Source organism: Camelus bactrianus, chromosome 15 (assembly GCF_048773025.1).
Source record: "Camelus bactrianus isolate YW-2024 breed Bactrian camel chromosome 15, ASM4877302v1, whole genome shotgun sequence".
Taxonomy (NCBI): domain Eukaryota; kingdom Metazoa; phylum Chordata; class Mammalia; order Artiodactyla; family Camelidae; genus Camelus; species Camelus bactrianus.
This window is the reverse complement of record NC_133553.1, coordinates 60,580,756-60,596,939: the sequence shown is the minus strand read 5'-3', so window position 1 is coordinate 60,596,939 and position 16,184 is coordinate 60,580,756. Positions and strand designations below refer to the sequence as shown.

The window sequence follows — 16,184 nt, the reverse complement described above, 5'->3', positions numbered from 1 at the left end:
AGATGTTAAGAGTGAGAAGGGAGCTGGAGGTATGAAATAAGGTGGTGACGATGAGATGCTGAGGCCAGAAAGAGAGGTTGGTACAATTCATAAAATGGTGACTAACTTCTTGGAAGTTTGTTCTATTAAATGAGAATCTCTATGAAACTCCCTGGCACTGACTCCAGATGTCCCTATGTTAAATTGTAAACATACATTCTAAAATTCCCCTGTGTTCTATTCCTTAGTTCCTCTCAATCTTTTTCACTATCCTAAATATGGCTTTCTATTTTGGTAGTTAGATTTTTTTGGCTGTAAGTGACAGAAGCCCAACTTGATCTAAAAAGGCCAGATCAACCTCAAGCTTCAGGCAAGGTTGAATCTTGTTGCTCAAATGATGTCCTCAGGGAACTGACCCTCCATCTCTGTCTCTAGGTTCTGCTTTCCTATGTTTTGGGCTCCCTGTATCCCTCAATCCCTGACCTATTCTGTGGGTCTCAGAGTTGAGTGGTGGCAACTGTCTAGTCTCTCCACCTTGGGTGACCAAGCCCTCCTCCTGTTACCCTAATCATGTTAAAGGCACTAAGATCCATCCAATTTCCCAAGTCAAAGACTTGGAAGTTATCCCAGACCTTACCATTAGTCTCCATATCTAATAGATCATAAAGCCAAGTCATTTCCATCCCATCTGCGCCTTTGGAATTCCTTTTCCCTCTTTGTGGCCAACGCCACTGTGCTTTGTCATGCATTGTTATTCCTGTAATGGAAGAAGAAAATTTCTCCCTAACCAGTCTTTGTTTTGCTTCCTGCAAACAATCCTCCATGCCTGGAGTAATCGATTAAAAATGTAAATCTGAGTGATTATGTAACTTGTATAAGCTGCTCCATAAATTTGGGGGTACAAACATGATCCCAGTTGGTGATTTTTCCAGTGGATCTCTTGAATCCCAGCTGCCCTGTTAGCAGAAATTCCACTTATCTTAGGTTGAGTTCCCTAGAAACAGAGCCTGAGCTGGGGATAAGTGTTGTTATTTGCTGCTATTTTAAGGGCCTCCTTGCTTCCTGGCATAGGGCTGTGGCTGAGCCCACTCTAATCCACTTTGCTTGGCCTAGCTATATATTTTTATTTTGTTTTGTTTTAATGAAGGTACTGAGGATTGAACCCAGGGCCTCTTGCATGCTAGGCATGCACTCTACCACTTGAGCTATCCCTGCAAACTGCCCTAACTGTAAAACATTCTTGGGGCAGGAGATTGGTCTTTCCTCCCAAGAGGCCAAGGCGCTCCTCATGCAAAGTGCTGTGTACCTGGTGCTCTGCTTCCTTGGGGTCTCAGAGCGGGCCCTTGATCCAGTCATAAAGGATAGTTTTAAAAATTGAAATATAGTTGATTTACAATGTTGTAATAAAGGATTCTTTTATGTCAGAGGTGAAAAACTCAAATGCCTACAAGAGCCAGCAGCCTGATGGACAGGAAAGCCATCACTTAGCAACAATTGTTACCAAGCGGGAATTTGGCACTCACATTCCCCACATCTTTGGAGTTTTTTCAGGAAGTTTCAAAAATCTTGACTTTTATGTGAAATACTCTGATTTTACACTGTTAGCTTGATTAAAAAAAAAAAAAAAAGCAGGCAAAACAAAATTGTCTGGGGCCTTATCTGACCCAGGGGTGATCAGTTTGTAAATCCCCAAACAATGGAAGCCCACTTACCCCAAATTTGCATAACTATGGGGCCACTGCAATGAGTGGGACCCGACAAAGCTCAGTTGTGAAACTGCTACAAAAGGATCCAAGACTTCAAGAGAGTCTAACCTCCTTTGGCATGTCCTGTGCAGCCTCCCTGACCTGGCCTCCTGCTCTGCCTTTCCGTTACCCTGGCTCCCCACGCTGTCACACCTTAGGGGCTGTGAGTTCACAGGGCTGTCAGTTATCTAAGCCTTTCACCTTCTTTCAAGATCTGGCTCGAATTTCCCTTCTTCTGGTCAGCCTTCCTTTCCCTGATCTCTGCTTTCTCTCCTGCTTCCCCCGTGTTTTAGAGCAGTTATGCCATTGCCTCGATGTTTTCTTTACAGGTCTGTTTCCTCACCTGACCAAACCCCTAGAAGGCAGGACCCTGGGTTCATTGATCAATGTACCCCCATAGCCTCATAGGGTACCTGGCACTTTAAATGCAGGTGGAAGGAATGGGCCTCCAGTTTGAAAAATAATGAACAGAACATAGCTTTTCACATGCCAGAAATGCATTTGTGAGAAACCAGTAATTTTATTTTAAGAAAATAAGTTGAAACTTGGTGTTTAAGAGAAAGGGAGAGAAAAACCCCTCTGCATACTGTCATTTTTTAAATGACCACATATTTGTGAAAAACAGTTGAAAAGAATGTTTTTATACTTCCTCAGCCTTGGACATAGCAGAGGCTTCTAAGAAGAGTTCTAGAATAGGAGAATGGCTAAACTGACCCGTCGCACTGCTTTTCTCCCAGACCTCAGAGGTTCCCAGGGCTCTTATAGTCGGGGATGTTTGCTGTCTCCGGTGGGGGGGAACAGGGAATCAGCTCCTCCGAATGAAACAGCACTTCTTCAGAGGCGGAGGCCTTACTAGGGAGAGCGAGCAGCCACAGCCGAAGAGACCCTTTGCATAACCTACTCTTAAATTGAGGCTGAAACTCTAGAGGCAAACCAAACCCTAAGCGGTTACGTTTTCTCGACAAGGTCGCCCAGCCCTGTCAATCATTTCCTGCTTTCTCTCCCTCCCCAAAGCGCGCGCGCACACACACGAGTTTCGGTGGACCGCTGCCTTGACTTTGAGCTTGTCTCCTACCCGAAGTGGAGCACCTTGGGAAGCAGAGAGGTTGGCGTTTCATTCATAATACATGAACTCAAGACACTAAGGAGGCATGGACAAGAGCCTTTCAGCTCTGCTATTTAAAATCCCAGCGTTGCAGCTGAAAGGGAAAATGACCCGCGAGTGAACGCATTGGGGATGAAGTATTCACGATAGCGGGACTAGAGAGCGCGTCAGCGGCCCGCCCGCTGGCTATTTATACCGCGCCGATTATGCAATCCAGCTCCAGCCATTCATGCCTGGACTGGGACTCCGCGCGCCGGGGGGGGGGGGGGAGGGGGGTGGAGAGGGGCGGAGGGGGAGATCGCTCCCGGGCGCCGGGTCAGTTTCTAAGTTTGCATCATTCCCTTGATTACGAGAGAGCTTGGGTTTCCATTCCGGCCCGCGGGTCTAGGGGAAGGCAGCCGGGCTGCAAACTCGCTTGGCACACCCTGGCACACACGACTGCTTATTTAAACAGAATAATAAAGCCACCCCAGCGCCCCGGGCGCGGCCAAGCGGCGTGCAGGGCTGGGCTCGCTGCAGACCGGAAGGAACTGATAAAGCGGGAGCTAATGATACCCGCTCCCTCCCGGTCGGAAGTGTCCTCCGAGCGCCGGTCATTGAGAAATACCGAAGGGGCAGAATGGGGGTGAGGTGAGGACAGGCAGGGCGCAGCTGCGCGCGCCTCGCGGGGCGGGGAGCCGGGGCGCCGCTGCAGTGGGAAGCTATTGCCGGCCGCGGCCGGGCGGCACAAACCTTACGGCACAGTGGAGTCCTCCCCTGATCACCCCGCACCCCCGGGACCCCCGCAGGAGAGGGGAATGATTATCACCAGCCCACCCCTGGGAGATCTACACTCCCCACCCTACCAGACCCCTACGGGAGAGAATTGGGAGGACGCAGAGATGGGGCGAAGGACACGAAAGACAGCGGCTTGCTGAGAAGGAGAAAATGTCCGCTTCTCCCGGCGCCCGTGCGGGGAGGGAAGGGGCGGGGGCCGCGGCCCGCTTCCGAGTGAAACAAGACCTGCGGGTCTACTGAGCATGCCCGTCCCACCGCCGCCGAGGGTCGCTCCGGTTCCGGGCTCCGGGCTTTCCTGGCGGTCAACGGGGAGGATTCAGGAGGGGGTGCTCCCCCGCCCCGGACTCTAGATTGAGAGGCGGGTAAGTGGGGGTCCTGCTGGGGGCTCCGCTGGGTTAGCGTGAAGTTGTAAGCAGATCGACATTACTTTTGAAGCTGTACTATCACCCTTGATTTGATCGTGTTCAGAGCTGCCTGCTCCCTATTTTGCTGGTTGTGGGGGACAGATGAGGATACGACAATGACATTAAATTTAAGCCCTAAATCCGTGATACTCCCTATTCTCATGACAATCCAGTAGACTTTGATAATACCTTGATACTCAGATCAATAAACATCTGAGTTATTCGCCCAATAACGGCATTTATCTTTGAAACTGTAGGAGTCACAGTAATTGGCAGGGGAAGGGGGGTGACCTGCTAGGAACATTTTCATCAAAAGATTCTTTTTGGGTAATGAACAAGGCAGAAGAGAACTGGAAGGTTTTCTTTAGAGGAACATAAAGGACCGGGAGTGGTGGGGGAGCATCTGTAATCCACTGGCTAGAGGGAAGAAAGGGTTGCCATTAATCTATTTGCCCTGTGTTTAGCACAGTGCCTTCACTCTATGGCCATTTAATCCTCCCAACAACCCTATGTTGTGGGGATCATCCTGACACTACAGACACCGAACCCGAAGCTCAGAGAGCCTAAAGACCTGCTGAAGCCTGGCACCAGGACATCCAAGTGGGGACTTGGTGACTCCTGAACCTTAGAAAGTTTCCCTTTACTCCTCTGGCTGCCCAGTCCCAGGGTTGGATGAGTCATTCACTGCTATTAGCAGGGAGCTGGATGAATGGAGTTGTGATGACACAGATTCAGCTTGCCAATCTGCAGAAATTAATAATCACCTCACCTGCCACCTTGCCATTTGGGCACTTTGGAACTGGAGGGTGGAGCCAAAGAGATGACTATTGGGTGGATAATTTTGACATGGACAAAATGGCCATGTTCCTGGAAGTTCAGGAATAACTGAGTGGGAACTCTTTCAAACATTGTTGAGAAGCAACAATGGCCAAAAGTGGGAACTGGGTAGTTGCCTTATCCTTATGGGGACTTAGACAACAACAAGATCTTGCTTCTTTGTTATCCCTGTTTATAAAGAAGTTGAAGAATTGATAAAAGCCTCACTCGGAGTCTCAGGACTGCTAGGGGAAAACCAGAACCCAGGTGTTCTCCCCTGTCTAATGCACTTTTCACCACCACACACCATCAATCAGCATCAAATGTGGGTGAACCCCAATCCATGTCCACAGAGACTATGGTTGTGATAAGCACGAAGCCTAGGGTAAACCACTAGTTTCTCCCTGACTCAAGGTGAAACTCTTACTATCTTTGGAGTACTTGTGGCTCTCCAAATGCATACGTATACCCTTTAGGTATACTACATTGGAGGCATATATTTAATCTCTTAATTTGTTCAGTGGTTGCTATTAAAAGTCTCTGTCTAGTGTCTTGGCACATTCAGCATAGAAAAGTCTACTGCACTTGGAGAGCAGGAAGGGGCAGGGACAGTATCTCTTGCTTCCTAGCAAGCCCCAGAAGAAGCTATCCAATGGCTATGGAATTTATGGGACACACTGCGAAGTAACAATATGGAGCCCGTTGTTCAAACACTAATGACTTTCAAGACTGCAACAACAGAGCATCATGCCAAGCAAAGATCCCAGTGCAACTGTGCATGTTGCCTGCCCATTGTCTAGACAGTGCTGCTTTGAAGAGCACCACCTAGGCCCAGAGTCCCATGCCAAGGCAGGAAAAAAAAAAAAATTAAAGACAAAGGGGAGGGGGGAGTGGGCTTGAGGAGCTCTCCATCACTGCATCTCACTGGCAGCGGGCAACCTCTCCCCCAGGAACTGTGGCCTTCAAGGGCCTGAGACGAGGGCCATCCTCCACTAAACTCGAGAGAAATTTACTGAATAATTTAAAAAACATATTTGGGTTTACCTTTTAACCTGAGAAAGTCCATTATTTCTACTGAAATGCAGATGTTTCTGGGCTGTGTTGGATTTACCCTTTTTTAATGTACAAATAATGGCTCCTTAAAAATGTCCGTTCCCTTAACGAGGCAAAAAAGAGCTCAAGATTCACGTGAAACTGAAAAGCCTCTGCCATTCAGAACCTTGGCAAAGGCACCTGTGCCGCCCCCACTCTCCCGCCCCACGGTGGGAGGGTAGTTGGTCTTAAGAGCGCGAGCACCCCTCCGGCCCTCCCCTGAACTCCCCATATCTCCCCCCTCTTCCCCGCCCTCCGGTTTTTAATCCAGGGGTTTGAAAGGAGGGAGGGAACCAAACGGGAGCCAGATGTGTGCGAGTCCCGAGCTGCCGCCTCCTCCCTCCTCTCGGGCATCTTAAAACCCGGAGCGCTAACTAAGAGGATCCGGAGTCAGAGAGACACAGTGCAAACAACTCTGCTCCGGGGCTCCTCCGGGAGTGGGAGCCGGGAGGGAGGGGGAAAGGAAGCCGGGCATGCTCAGTAGGCGGGACAAAGTTTTTTTTTTTTTTTTTCTCCTTTTTTTTTTTTTTTCGGTCGCAAGTAGGAAGCTTTTTGCACTCCACCACCTCTGGCCGCTGGGAAGACGTCATCGCTTCCGCCCTACTTCCTCCTCCTGTTGGCGGCGGTGAGAATCCAATATGGAGTAAATCGGTGGAGTCGAGAGATGGGGCTCGGACGGGGCGCCCTGCACCGCCTCCCAGGCGCACCTCCCCCGGCCGCCGACCGCTCCCCGGAACCGTGATTGGCCCGGCCCCCCCGGGGGCGACCCCGGGCAGAGCCCCCACCCGCGGCCGGCCCTCTCCTCCTGCTCTCAGCAGTCCCCGCCGCTTCACGGCGCGCTTGTTTTTCTCCTCCTCTCCCCTACCGCCGTCCCCTGCCCAAATCTCTCCCCTCCGCGGACTCCCGAGCCCCCGGAGTCCCCGCCCGCCTCGCCCCTCGGCGCTGCGGAGCTTACTCCTCCCGAAGCTTGCCTGTGCACCCCTTCCTCAGACCTCACCCCGCACTCCGGTCACCCTGCTTCCCCTTCTGCCTTCTGCGGCGCCCCCTTCATCTCTAGCCGCCCCCCCCTCTCCAACCAAATCAGGCGATCTCCGGAGATGTGAAGAAAGGGGGGTGAGCGGACAGGAAGATGAAGGGAGCAAAGCTGCCCGCCGCGGGACAGGCGTCTAGGTGAACAGGAAAATGACCGAAGAAACACACCCGGACGAGTAAGTTTGGCCGCTGGGTGGGACGAGTGTGCCCCGCGGGGGCAGCGTGGGGGCCGGGGCTGAGGACGCGGGCGGGGACATTGGTTGGGTGAATTTGGCGTGGGGTGCCGCGACTCATTGGCCTGTGGGGTTTGGGACTCGAGATTTCCCCCCTTGTTGTTGAATTGAGGAGGGGGCAAAAACTGCTGCGGGCCGGCGGGGGCGCGCCTTGGGTCCTTGGGCTGGTGGCGGCTTCGGGGGCCAAGGGCGCGAGGGTGACCTCGGGGCGGTCCCGGCTCCCTCTCCGGGGACTCACAAATACCCCTCCCCTCGAGATCCTCGGCGGCTGGAGCGGAAGACTTGACACCCCCGCTCTGGTTTCCTGGAGTCGGTGGGTTTTTACGTGGTGACTTTGAGACTCTCCCGCCCCGCCGCTCGCCCCGCGGTCCTTTCGGGAGCCCACTGGGGCCCAGGCTCCGCCATTTCGTTTTCTTGAATCGCTCTCATTTGCATACCACATTTTCATTCATAAAAAACACAGCGGAGCGAAGGGAGGACTGGGCACCGGCTGCGCGGGGGTCTGCGTGCGCCGGGGTCCCCGCGCGGGCCGGTGTGCGGAGCCGCCCCGGGTTCCGCGGCGCATATGAGTTTGTGTGCATGCGCTGGCGGGCCCGGGACTGGCGCCCCGCGGGGTCCGGGGTGCTCGCGGGGCAGATCGGAGGGTGTGCGGCGGGGGCGGGCGGCAGCGTGAGGGGCAGCGCGCTGCGGGCTTGCTTGTGTATGCATCTGTATGTGTGTCTGTGTATCTGTGTGTGTGCGCGTGCACAGGCGTGCGTGCCCAGCCCGCGGGCCCGAGGGGAACAATGCTCCGGGCGCTTCGAGAGGGGCTCCTGGGCGGACCCACTGCCCTCCCGAGGGACCCGTGTCTTTTTCCAGCCCTGAGCCAAGGTGCAGCTCCTCCGGCCCCGCGGTCGCCGAGTCGGGTTTGGCTTTCTCCCACCCCCGCCCGAGGCGTTTCCGATCGCGGGTGCTACAGAGGCAGGGCTACCGAGCCCGGCGCCTGAGGTTGTCCGCCTCGGGTCCGAGCGGTCACCGCACCGCAGTGGCCGCCGCTGCTCAGCGGCTGTGCCCGCCACCAGCCACTTTTTTTTTTTTGTGAATAAGACGCTCTCCTTTATTGTCACATGATATCCCTCCCCTCCTCCCCTGCACATTCATAAATCCGGAGCCTGCCTCGGCTTCTTTCATTCAGTGCTGCCATTAGCTAAGGTAGCGGTGGCGCCAGCTGGTGCTCTTTGGCTTGGGCGCGGAGAGCCGGTGGGCAGCCGTGGGGACGTGCCTGGAGGGAGGCCCCGCGCGTGTCTGCAGGGTTGTGGGGGCTGCGGGTAGCCAGCGCCAGACACCGTGGGTCTTTTGCCCCCGCGAGCATTGGGACTCAGTGCAGAGAGGGGAAGTGACTCAGGGCTGGCCGGCAGGGAGGGCTTCTCTTGCAGCAGGTGACAGAATGCTGTGCTCTAAGAATCTACTCACTTTTTTTTAAATGCCCCTTTATTCTTTGGTCTCTGCTTTTGCCAGGCTGGGCGGGAGGGGGTGTTGGGAGGACTGGTGTTTGGGAAAGGGAATTTCCTTTCTGTGGGTCCCCAGGGAGCTTTGGTTGCAGTTACCCCTGGTCTGCTGGACACCCATTCCGTACGTAGCTGGAGAGGATACTGCCTGGTGTGCGTGTTGTGGCTGTCCCACCACATCTGCTGGTCTGTGTATTTTAGACCTTTTGCTTTGCCTTCATAGACTGTATCTTTAAATGGTAAAATGAAAAATGTTGACCTTCTAGGGCAGAAATACAGGTTGGGGTGGGGGAGGGATATACTGCTGGGCCTTGCCCCCTTTTGGAGTTGACTAATAAACAGGTATTTTTACGGGTCCTTGTTTGTCCCTGCACACACAAAGAGCAGTAGTAGCAGGGAGGGACGGTTGCCATGCTCTGGGCTGGTTGGAGATTGGTTCACCACCCTAGATTGGGTTCCTTGGCTCCAGCTCTTGGGAATACTGGCCTGGCCTCTCCCTTTTCGGGGAGGCATGTCAGCTTTGCATCCTCCCGTCTGCTATCCAAAGCAAAAGGATTTCAGATGGGATCACCAGCAAAAAATAAATTAAAAAAACTCTCTTCCAGGCTTTCACAGCAGTTCAGCATGGAACCAGCTGCCCCAACTGCTGTCAAGCCCATTTGAGACAATGGATATTTGAGTATAGGTTCTGGTTTCAGTTAGAGAATCAGAAAGCTGTGGCACCGTAGCCCGCTGCAGCATTCTGGCCTTCTTGGGTTTACTTTTAATGTAATGACCTTGTCATGAGACATGAAATGCCTGGTAAGAAGACAGGCTGTATGTAAACTGCCATTTGTGGACACTGTCCATTATATTGTTCAATGTTCTTAAGTAATGACCCATCTGAAAAATTCCTCTTAAATGCTGGTGCTGGGAAGAAGGTTTCTGTCTGAGTTACAGAGCTTGCTGTGATTGCTTTTGTGTTGTTTTCCTACCACTGTCAGGAAGCTCAGAGCTAAAATTTTTGCTTGATTATGGTGCCATATTAGCCTAGGTTTTTGCTAGGTTTATTTACCCCTCCTCTGTGTGCGTTTTGATCGCCTGTTTTCTCATCTAGTGGTTTGAGGTTCCTTTTGGAAGTAGGCAAGGTATGTTACTTATAGGGAGGTAATCAAACTGGAGACTGGGGGATATATTTGTGCCTTAGATAAAACATTTTCCTGATAGTCCACATATATTTAAGGCTTTTATTAAACAATACAGGTACTTAACTATCTTGATCAGAATATAGTAACTCAGAATGGTAAAATCATGCTTAATTTAAAAAAACAAGTTTCATCTTCTATTGTTCTTTTCCATGTCGATTTAAAACTCCTCTAATATATATATATATGCTCATAAATTCAGGAAAGCTTGCCTGCCCTTTTCACCGATGGTCTTAAACAATAGTTTCCACATAGAAGATACCCTGATCCTTTTTTGATCCCACTCCAGGTAAAAATGCATGTTAAGATTTCCAACTCTACAGATTTTTTTTTATAATTGAAAAATTGAAGAGCATCAACAAACTATTGAAAGTGGTCTTTTGTACACAGGGAGTGGAAAATTTTTTTTAAATCATGTGTATTTCATCTGTATCTTTAAAGCATGCAATCATTGCTATGAATGGTTTGGAAATTTGCAGACAAAATGAAGAAACCCTTCTCAAATGAGCTGTAACTCAGGAGACACCGGGCTACCATTCAGCTTTCTGTCTGGTTCATGAACCCTTCTCTGCAACACACATCTTGCTGAGAATGGATTTGTAGCTCAGCCCTCAGTTGTATTTTCCTTAATGTTGAAAGGGTTCCCATTAAAAAAAAAAAAGGCTTAAATATTTTTGCTGAAACTTTTCAAAGAAATTAGCCATTATAACCCTTATATTCCAATTACTTGAGCTTACCTTCCAAAAGATGAGCCTACTCTGCCATGAAACCACAATACCATGATGACACTTAATAAAATTAAGAATAAATTCCCTGATGTCTGTAACTCTTAGTCTCAGTTGACTGAAAAGTGTCTTTCTAACTGGTTATTTCAGACAAGGGCCAACAATCCTGCTTTAAATTCATTTGTAATGTGCACTTAAGACTCAATGCTTAGCCGTTTGCTCACTTTCTGATATAAGGCAAGTTACTTTTGTATCTCACCTTGGTTTTATCTGAGTGAATAAAATGGCAATAAATACGACTGATTTCATGGAGTTGCTGTGGGAATTCAATGAGCTAGCCCGTGTAAAGCTTACAGCCGGCACCACGAATAACACAGGTGTCTGGTGTCAGCTCTTTGTTGGGCGCTGGGATAGATTTCTTACAGGCTCACTTTCAGACGTGTGAAGGGGTTGTCACCCCATTTAACTGATATGGAAGCTTAAGTAAAGTCACTTGTCGAAGACAGCTAATATTTTTTATAGCAGTTTATTCATTTAGTCTTCTCAGCAATTCTATGCAGTAGATAGCATTATTACCTCCATTTGTAGATGGCAAAACAAAGGCCCAGAGCAGTTAAGTAACCCCAGCAGCCTTGCTCAGAAAGGATTGTTTTTAACCAGCATGAGGTACTGTCTCAGAAGGGGAGAGGGTGGCAGCCTTAGTCATACTGACTTCAGAGCTCACACCATTTCTGCCAGTCATGCTGTCCCTTATTCTTCTGAATTGGTGACAGTCTGTCACTGCCATAACTTTTTTCACTTCCCTTATCTTCCCTGAAAATGCTATGACGCACATACTGAATCAAAGTGAATTTGAATAAACTTGGGCTTGAGAATTCTGCCATACACCTTAAGATAATGGGAGTGTGAATTCAGGGTTGGTTATTACTGGAATGTTAGATCTACATTCATTGAAATAACAGTTGTGGGAATTAGACCCATTACAATAACTATTGATCCATTCTCTTTGTATTAGCCTTAAAAAAAGGGAGTGTGTTTCCACTCTACTTAAAATCCTTAAATGTTAAAAACATGGAGTTGACTATTCAGAATTGGAATCTTGATTTGTTCATCAGAAAATCTTGAAAGCAAAGCAAAGCAAAACAGAAAACTTGGAAAGACCTTAACAAGCTTATAAGCTAGGACGTTGTCATTGTATAAAGACACTGTTACTGTGTAAAATTAAATTCCTGCTGCAAGGCTGTACGTCTTGTTAGGTGGTGGGCCTGGACTAACCTCCACCTGCTGGGTCCGTTTCCACAGGGATCTTAACAAATGCTGCCTCCTTTCTAGCTGTAGCTGATCCCCTCTGCTCTCCAGTTCCTTTAACCAGTAAAGTGTATTATAAGTGAATCGGTGTGAGTATCGAAACTATTCTGCCTCAACAGTCTGCTTGCTCGTGCTCTTTATTCTGAAATCTTCTTCTTTCTTCCTTTCCTTCAACAAGTGAGATTCTGCTCATTCCCCTCAACCAGCCCTGGGGCATTCCTTTTATGAGGTCCTCCTAGACTTTCCCCACCGCGAGTAAGTCAAGATCACTGACTCTATAGCATTTCCCCCTCCATCGTCTGGCATATAATCACCATTTTGATTTGGGCTTATACCCAGATTCTGTCCTGGAATAGGAGCTTTTGGGATTCAGGATTATTACCTCTTAACTGCCTAGTTTTCTAGTTGTTGGCCTAACACCACTGGGCACATTGTGGCTGCTTTTAATAAACATCTATTGAACTTAAAAAATGTATTTAATTATTTTAAAATGCAGTTTTGTCCCTGCTGACTAATGCAATCATGACAATTGTTGGATTTGGTTAACTTAGGATGTGTATAAGCCTCCTTTGGAGAAGCTCCACGTTCACATGAAGCCCTTGACGTGTTTTGTGGAAATTGGGTGCAGAACTAGCTGGTGGTGGTGATCTGTGATTGACGACTCAAAACCAGTTTGATTCCAGGCACTGTTGGGGGAACTGAGAAGTGGAAGATCCTCAATGCAATAAGCCAGGGCCTGTGTTTCTGCCTCTGCAGGAGAATCTCTGCAGAAATCACAGTATTAGCAATTTGCTGTAGCTACAGGGTTCTTATGGTGTCTTGACACTTGAAGTTGGAGACAGCTGTGCTGGTGAACTCCAGTATTGGCATAGTCCCTGTGTTACGGGGCTGAACACAAATACACAGTCTAACAGCAAAAATCCTCAGAAACTGAACATGATAATAGAGGCAGAGCAGGAAGTTTTTGTGTTCAGTTGTTTGTTTTGGCTTGTATTCTCTTAAGTAAATGGGGCTGTTTTGGGTTTGTTTTTTTTTTTTTTTTAAAGACCCAGTCATATTGATAAACTTGATAACTGTTCTCGTAAATATTTTAAATCAGTGTGTAACTATTTTTAATCAATGTTTAAGGATAGAACATTGATGATTTTTAAAAGCATTTCCTAGGGCTTTTAGTCCGCGGAGTAGAAGGAATATCTTTTGCACTGGTGCACACCATGCTCTGGGAAGCAAGATGCGTTTTCTGTATGCTTGCCCTGGGTAGGCATGAAACTTTGTTCCCACAGCTTGACATATCACCTGTCACGGAAAGGAAGTCAGGCCAGGATCTCAGTGAATACTTGATATTAACTGGCAGAGGGGTTGGCTAAATTAAAGAGCAGCTGTTTATAGCAATTCATTTCTCAGGTCATCTTTGTCAGCAGTATGTTCACCTGGGGCACACTGCAGCCAAGATAGCAAATCATGCCTCTGTTATATACTCTCTTTCAAAGGGTGGTTGAGTATGTATTTAAAAACAACACTTCTGTGTTTACTTGCACCAAGAGCAGAGAAGCGGAGAAGTGGATTTTGACTTCACCCTGGCATTTAGCACTAGGGATTGAAGAGATTAGAACAACACGGGCAGCTTCCAAAATGTATGGCTTTGGCTCCTCTTTGTACTGAAATAATGATTTTTCAAATCTGGTTGTTTCCATTTTTAGCAATATTCCCTGTGGTCCATTCATGAATGCTTAAAACTTAATTATCAGGCGAAGTTTTTTTTTTAATTGTCTTTCCTAGTTCAACTAATACTGACATCTTTGTCTTTCATTTTGATTATTTATTCCTCGTATTTCTTTTTCGCACTGCATTGCTTTGGCCCTGGCCTCCAGTATTGATTTTTCAGATAAGCACTGTTTATTTTGTATTTGCATCCCACCCTGAGCATGCACAGAGAAGCTTGGCCCGTCTGCCCTTCCCGGTGTGGGAATAATAGCTTATTGACCCTAATACCCATAGTCTGGCAGAATGCCGAGATCACAGTAGGCTTTCTGCAAACGTTTATTGATTAGCTAATGTAAATATTCATTAATTGAAAAATAGTTTTACCTTATGTAAAAAATTAAATGATTATTCATATTGTACCTGCATCCAAAAAGACTCTGACGTTGCTTTCTTCAAAACTGCCGAGATGGGCAGGCTGCCATGACGGTAATGGAAGAAATGTGGGCTTTGGGGTCACACCCTGCCTCTGCCCTCTACTGACTCTTACTGAAGAGGGTACTTACCTATAGTAGCATTCTTCACTCTCTTGCCAGTCTGTGGTCTAGAAATCTTATTACCAGCAGCATTCAAATTCTGTCTAAAACAAGAATCAATAGGCTAGGTGGGGCCCAGAGTTCTCTTAGGAGTAAGTTGGCTTATGACTTGTTTTTGTCTGCTTGCCTGCCATGTTGGTGTTTGCATTTTGTATCTCCAGCCAAGGAGTATAGCGGATGATGGACCAGAGATTTAATTTAATCATCAACATCCCAGGACTTCTACTCATTTTTACAGACCTTTTAAAGCTGTGTAAGTGTGAAGCGAGTCTTGACCTATTCGTTAAATTTCTCTCCTTTGCTTAATAGATTAAATCAAATCTGGGATTTTTCTCAGGCTCAGAATTCCAAAACAGGTCTGCTCTGCCAGGATGGAGTGCCCCGGCTCAGCGTCACTTCCAGCCCTGAAGGCCTAGTGGTTGCCTTCTCCCACTAGGGGGACAGGTGAACAGGTTTCAGATCAGGAGCCTGCAGTTTGCAAACCAGCTTTGAGGCCCTTAGCATCCATTCTTAGATGTCTTTTCTACTACGGAAAGTGGGCAGATACAGGATTACAGGTGTCCATGTGGAGTGTGGTAGACTTTGAATCTAAAGAACTTGACTTTAGAGCATACTTGAACGCTAACTGCAAAGCCCTGTGTAAATTATCTTGTGGGTAAAATAAATAGCAGTGGGGTGAGGCTTGAGGAGAGGGGGTGACTAGCTGTGGCGTGCCATTCACTTACTGTGTGCAGTGTGCCAGACAGGACCCGAGCTGTGACTCAGGGAGCCTCTGCCCTCGGGGAGCTTACTTTCTGGGGTGCTGGGCACTTGCATCTGCCGTGAGGGTTGAGAACAGCACCGCCTGGATGATGGACTGACTGGCTGCCAGAGGTGCTTCCCTTCTTCCCCTTCCCCTGCAGGGTTCCTCCTCGAGCTGCAGGCATTGGGACGCCCAGATCTGGGGTGGAGGGAACTCTTCCTCCAGAGCATTAAAGGAACTGCCTGCCCTTCTCAGAATCCCCCAACAAGTTCTTTGAGTTGTTTTTTGGGTGAAAGTGTGTGTATGTGTGTGTGCGTGTGCATGTGCATGTGTTTTGTGTACACACACTTGCACATTCACACATAGATGGAATAAATCCAGCAGTCCGAAGCATCCACAGCTACAGGTGAGGAAAAGATTCAGCAAAGTTAAGTATCCTTTCTGAGGTCACCGAACAAGCGCTGTTATTTTTACCCAGGTCCTTTGACTTCATACCTGACGTCTGTAGAACAGCATTATGTGTCATAATTTCACAGCGCCTTGGTTTCTGCGTACAAAGAAATTGTGCTGCGTGGACAGCCTGATTTATATTACCATGGAGTGAATGAAGTTAGAGCTCATTTAGAATCCTGTAAACACGTCAGAACTTCCAGGTGACATCTCTTCCTTGTATTCCTGTGTGGGAGTAGGGAACCAGGGCCCCCTGGGCTGGCCTCTTCTGTACGGACACAAAGAGCAGCTCTCCAGATACCTCCTTTGGAAAGAGAACCAGCCCCCTCACCCTTGATGGAAAGTGTGTGGGAGCAGGATGGCTAACAAATCACCCTTTTCTCCTGGACCTGTGTTTTAGCCTAAGCTGTTTTGAGAGGAGGATTAAACTTGAACGTGCTCAAGAAATCACCTGGGAATCTTGTGCAGCGAGGATTCTGATTCAGGAAGGCCTGAGAGTGCGCACTGTTAACAAACTTCCAGGTGCTCCTGGAGCTGCAGATCCAGGGACCACATTTTGAACAGCAAGAGCCTGTCTGTGGCTGTGACGACAGTGAGCTCCCAGCTGCCAGGTTTGTGTCTTCAAAGGCTACCTCACGTACTTGGCATTTGGAATCTATCGAAGAAGCTCATTGGACAAGAAGGAGAGAGATTTTTCAAGGTCCTGCCCATCACCATTCTTGGCAAGACTTCCAACTTTGAGGTATAGCTTGATTTTAGAGGGGAAGGTCCCGGAAGAATTTTTTTTTTCTTTTTTTCTTACGGCTTA

General features: G+C 48.4%; 1 protein-coding gene across 3 annotated transcripts in view; it reads left to right on the top strand.

Moving 5' to 3' along the window:
* The first annotated feature begins 3,559 nt into the window (after nucleotides 1-3,559).
* SPRED2 (sprouty related EVH1 domain containing 2) overlaps nucleotides 3,560-16,184 on the top strand; it is a 112,790-nt gene continuing 100,165 nt past the window's right edge. The window contains exons 1-2 of one of the 3 annotated variants that reach the window (XM_074341243.1): nucleotides 3,560-3,968; nucleotides 6,463-7,126. Coding sequence is in view for 2 of the 3 variants with exons in the window: in XM_074341240.1 (XP_074197341.1) it covers nucleotides 7,101-7,126 (26 nt within the window). In the remaining variant the exon portion in view is untranslated. Of the gene's footprint in view, nucleotides 3,969-6,459; nucleotides 7,127-16,184 lie in introns of those variants that run through there. The other 2 variants (XM_074341240.1, XM_010963771.3) reach the window with 2 other exon arrangements.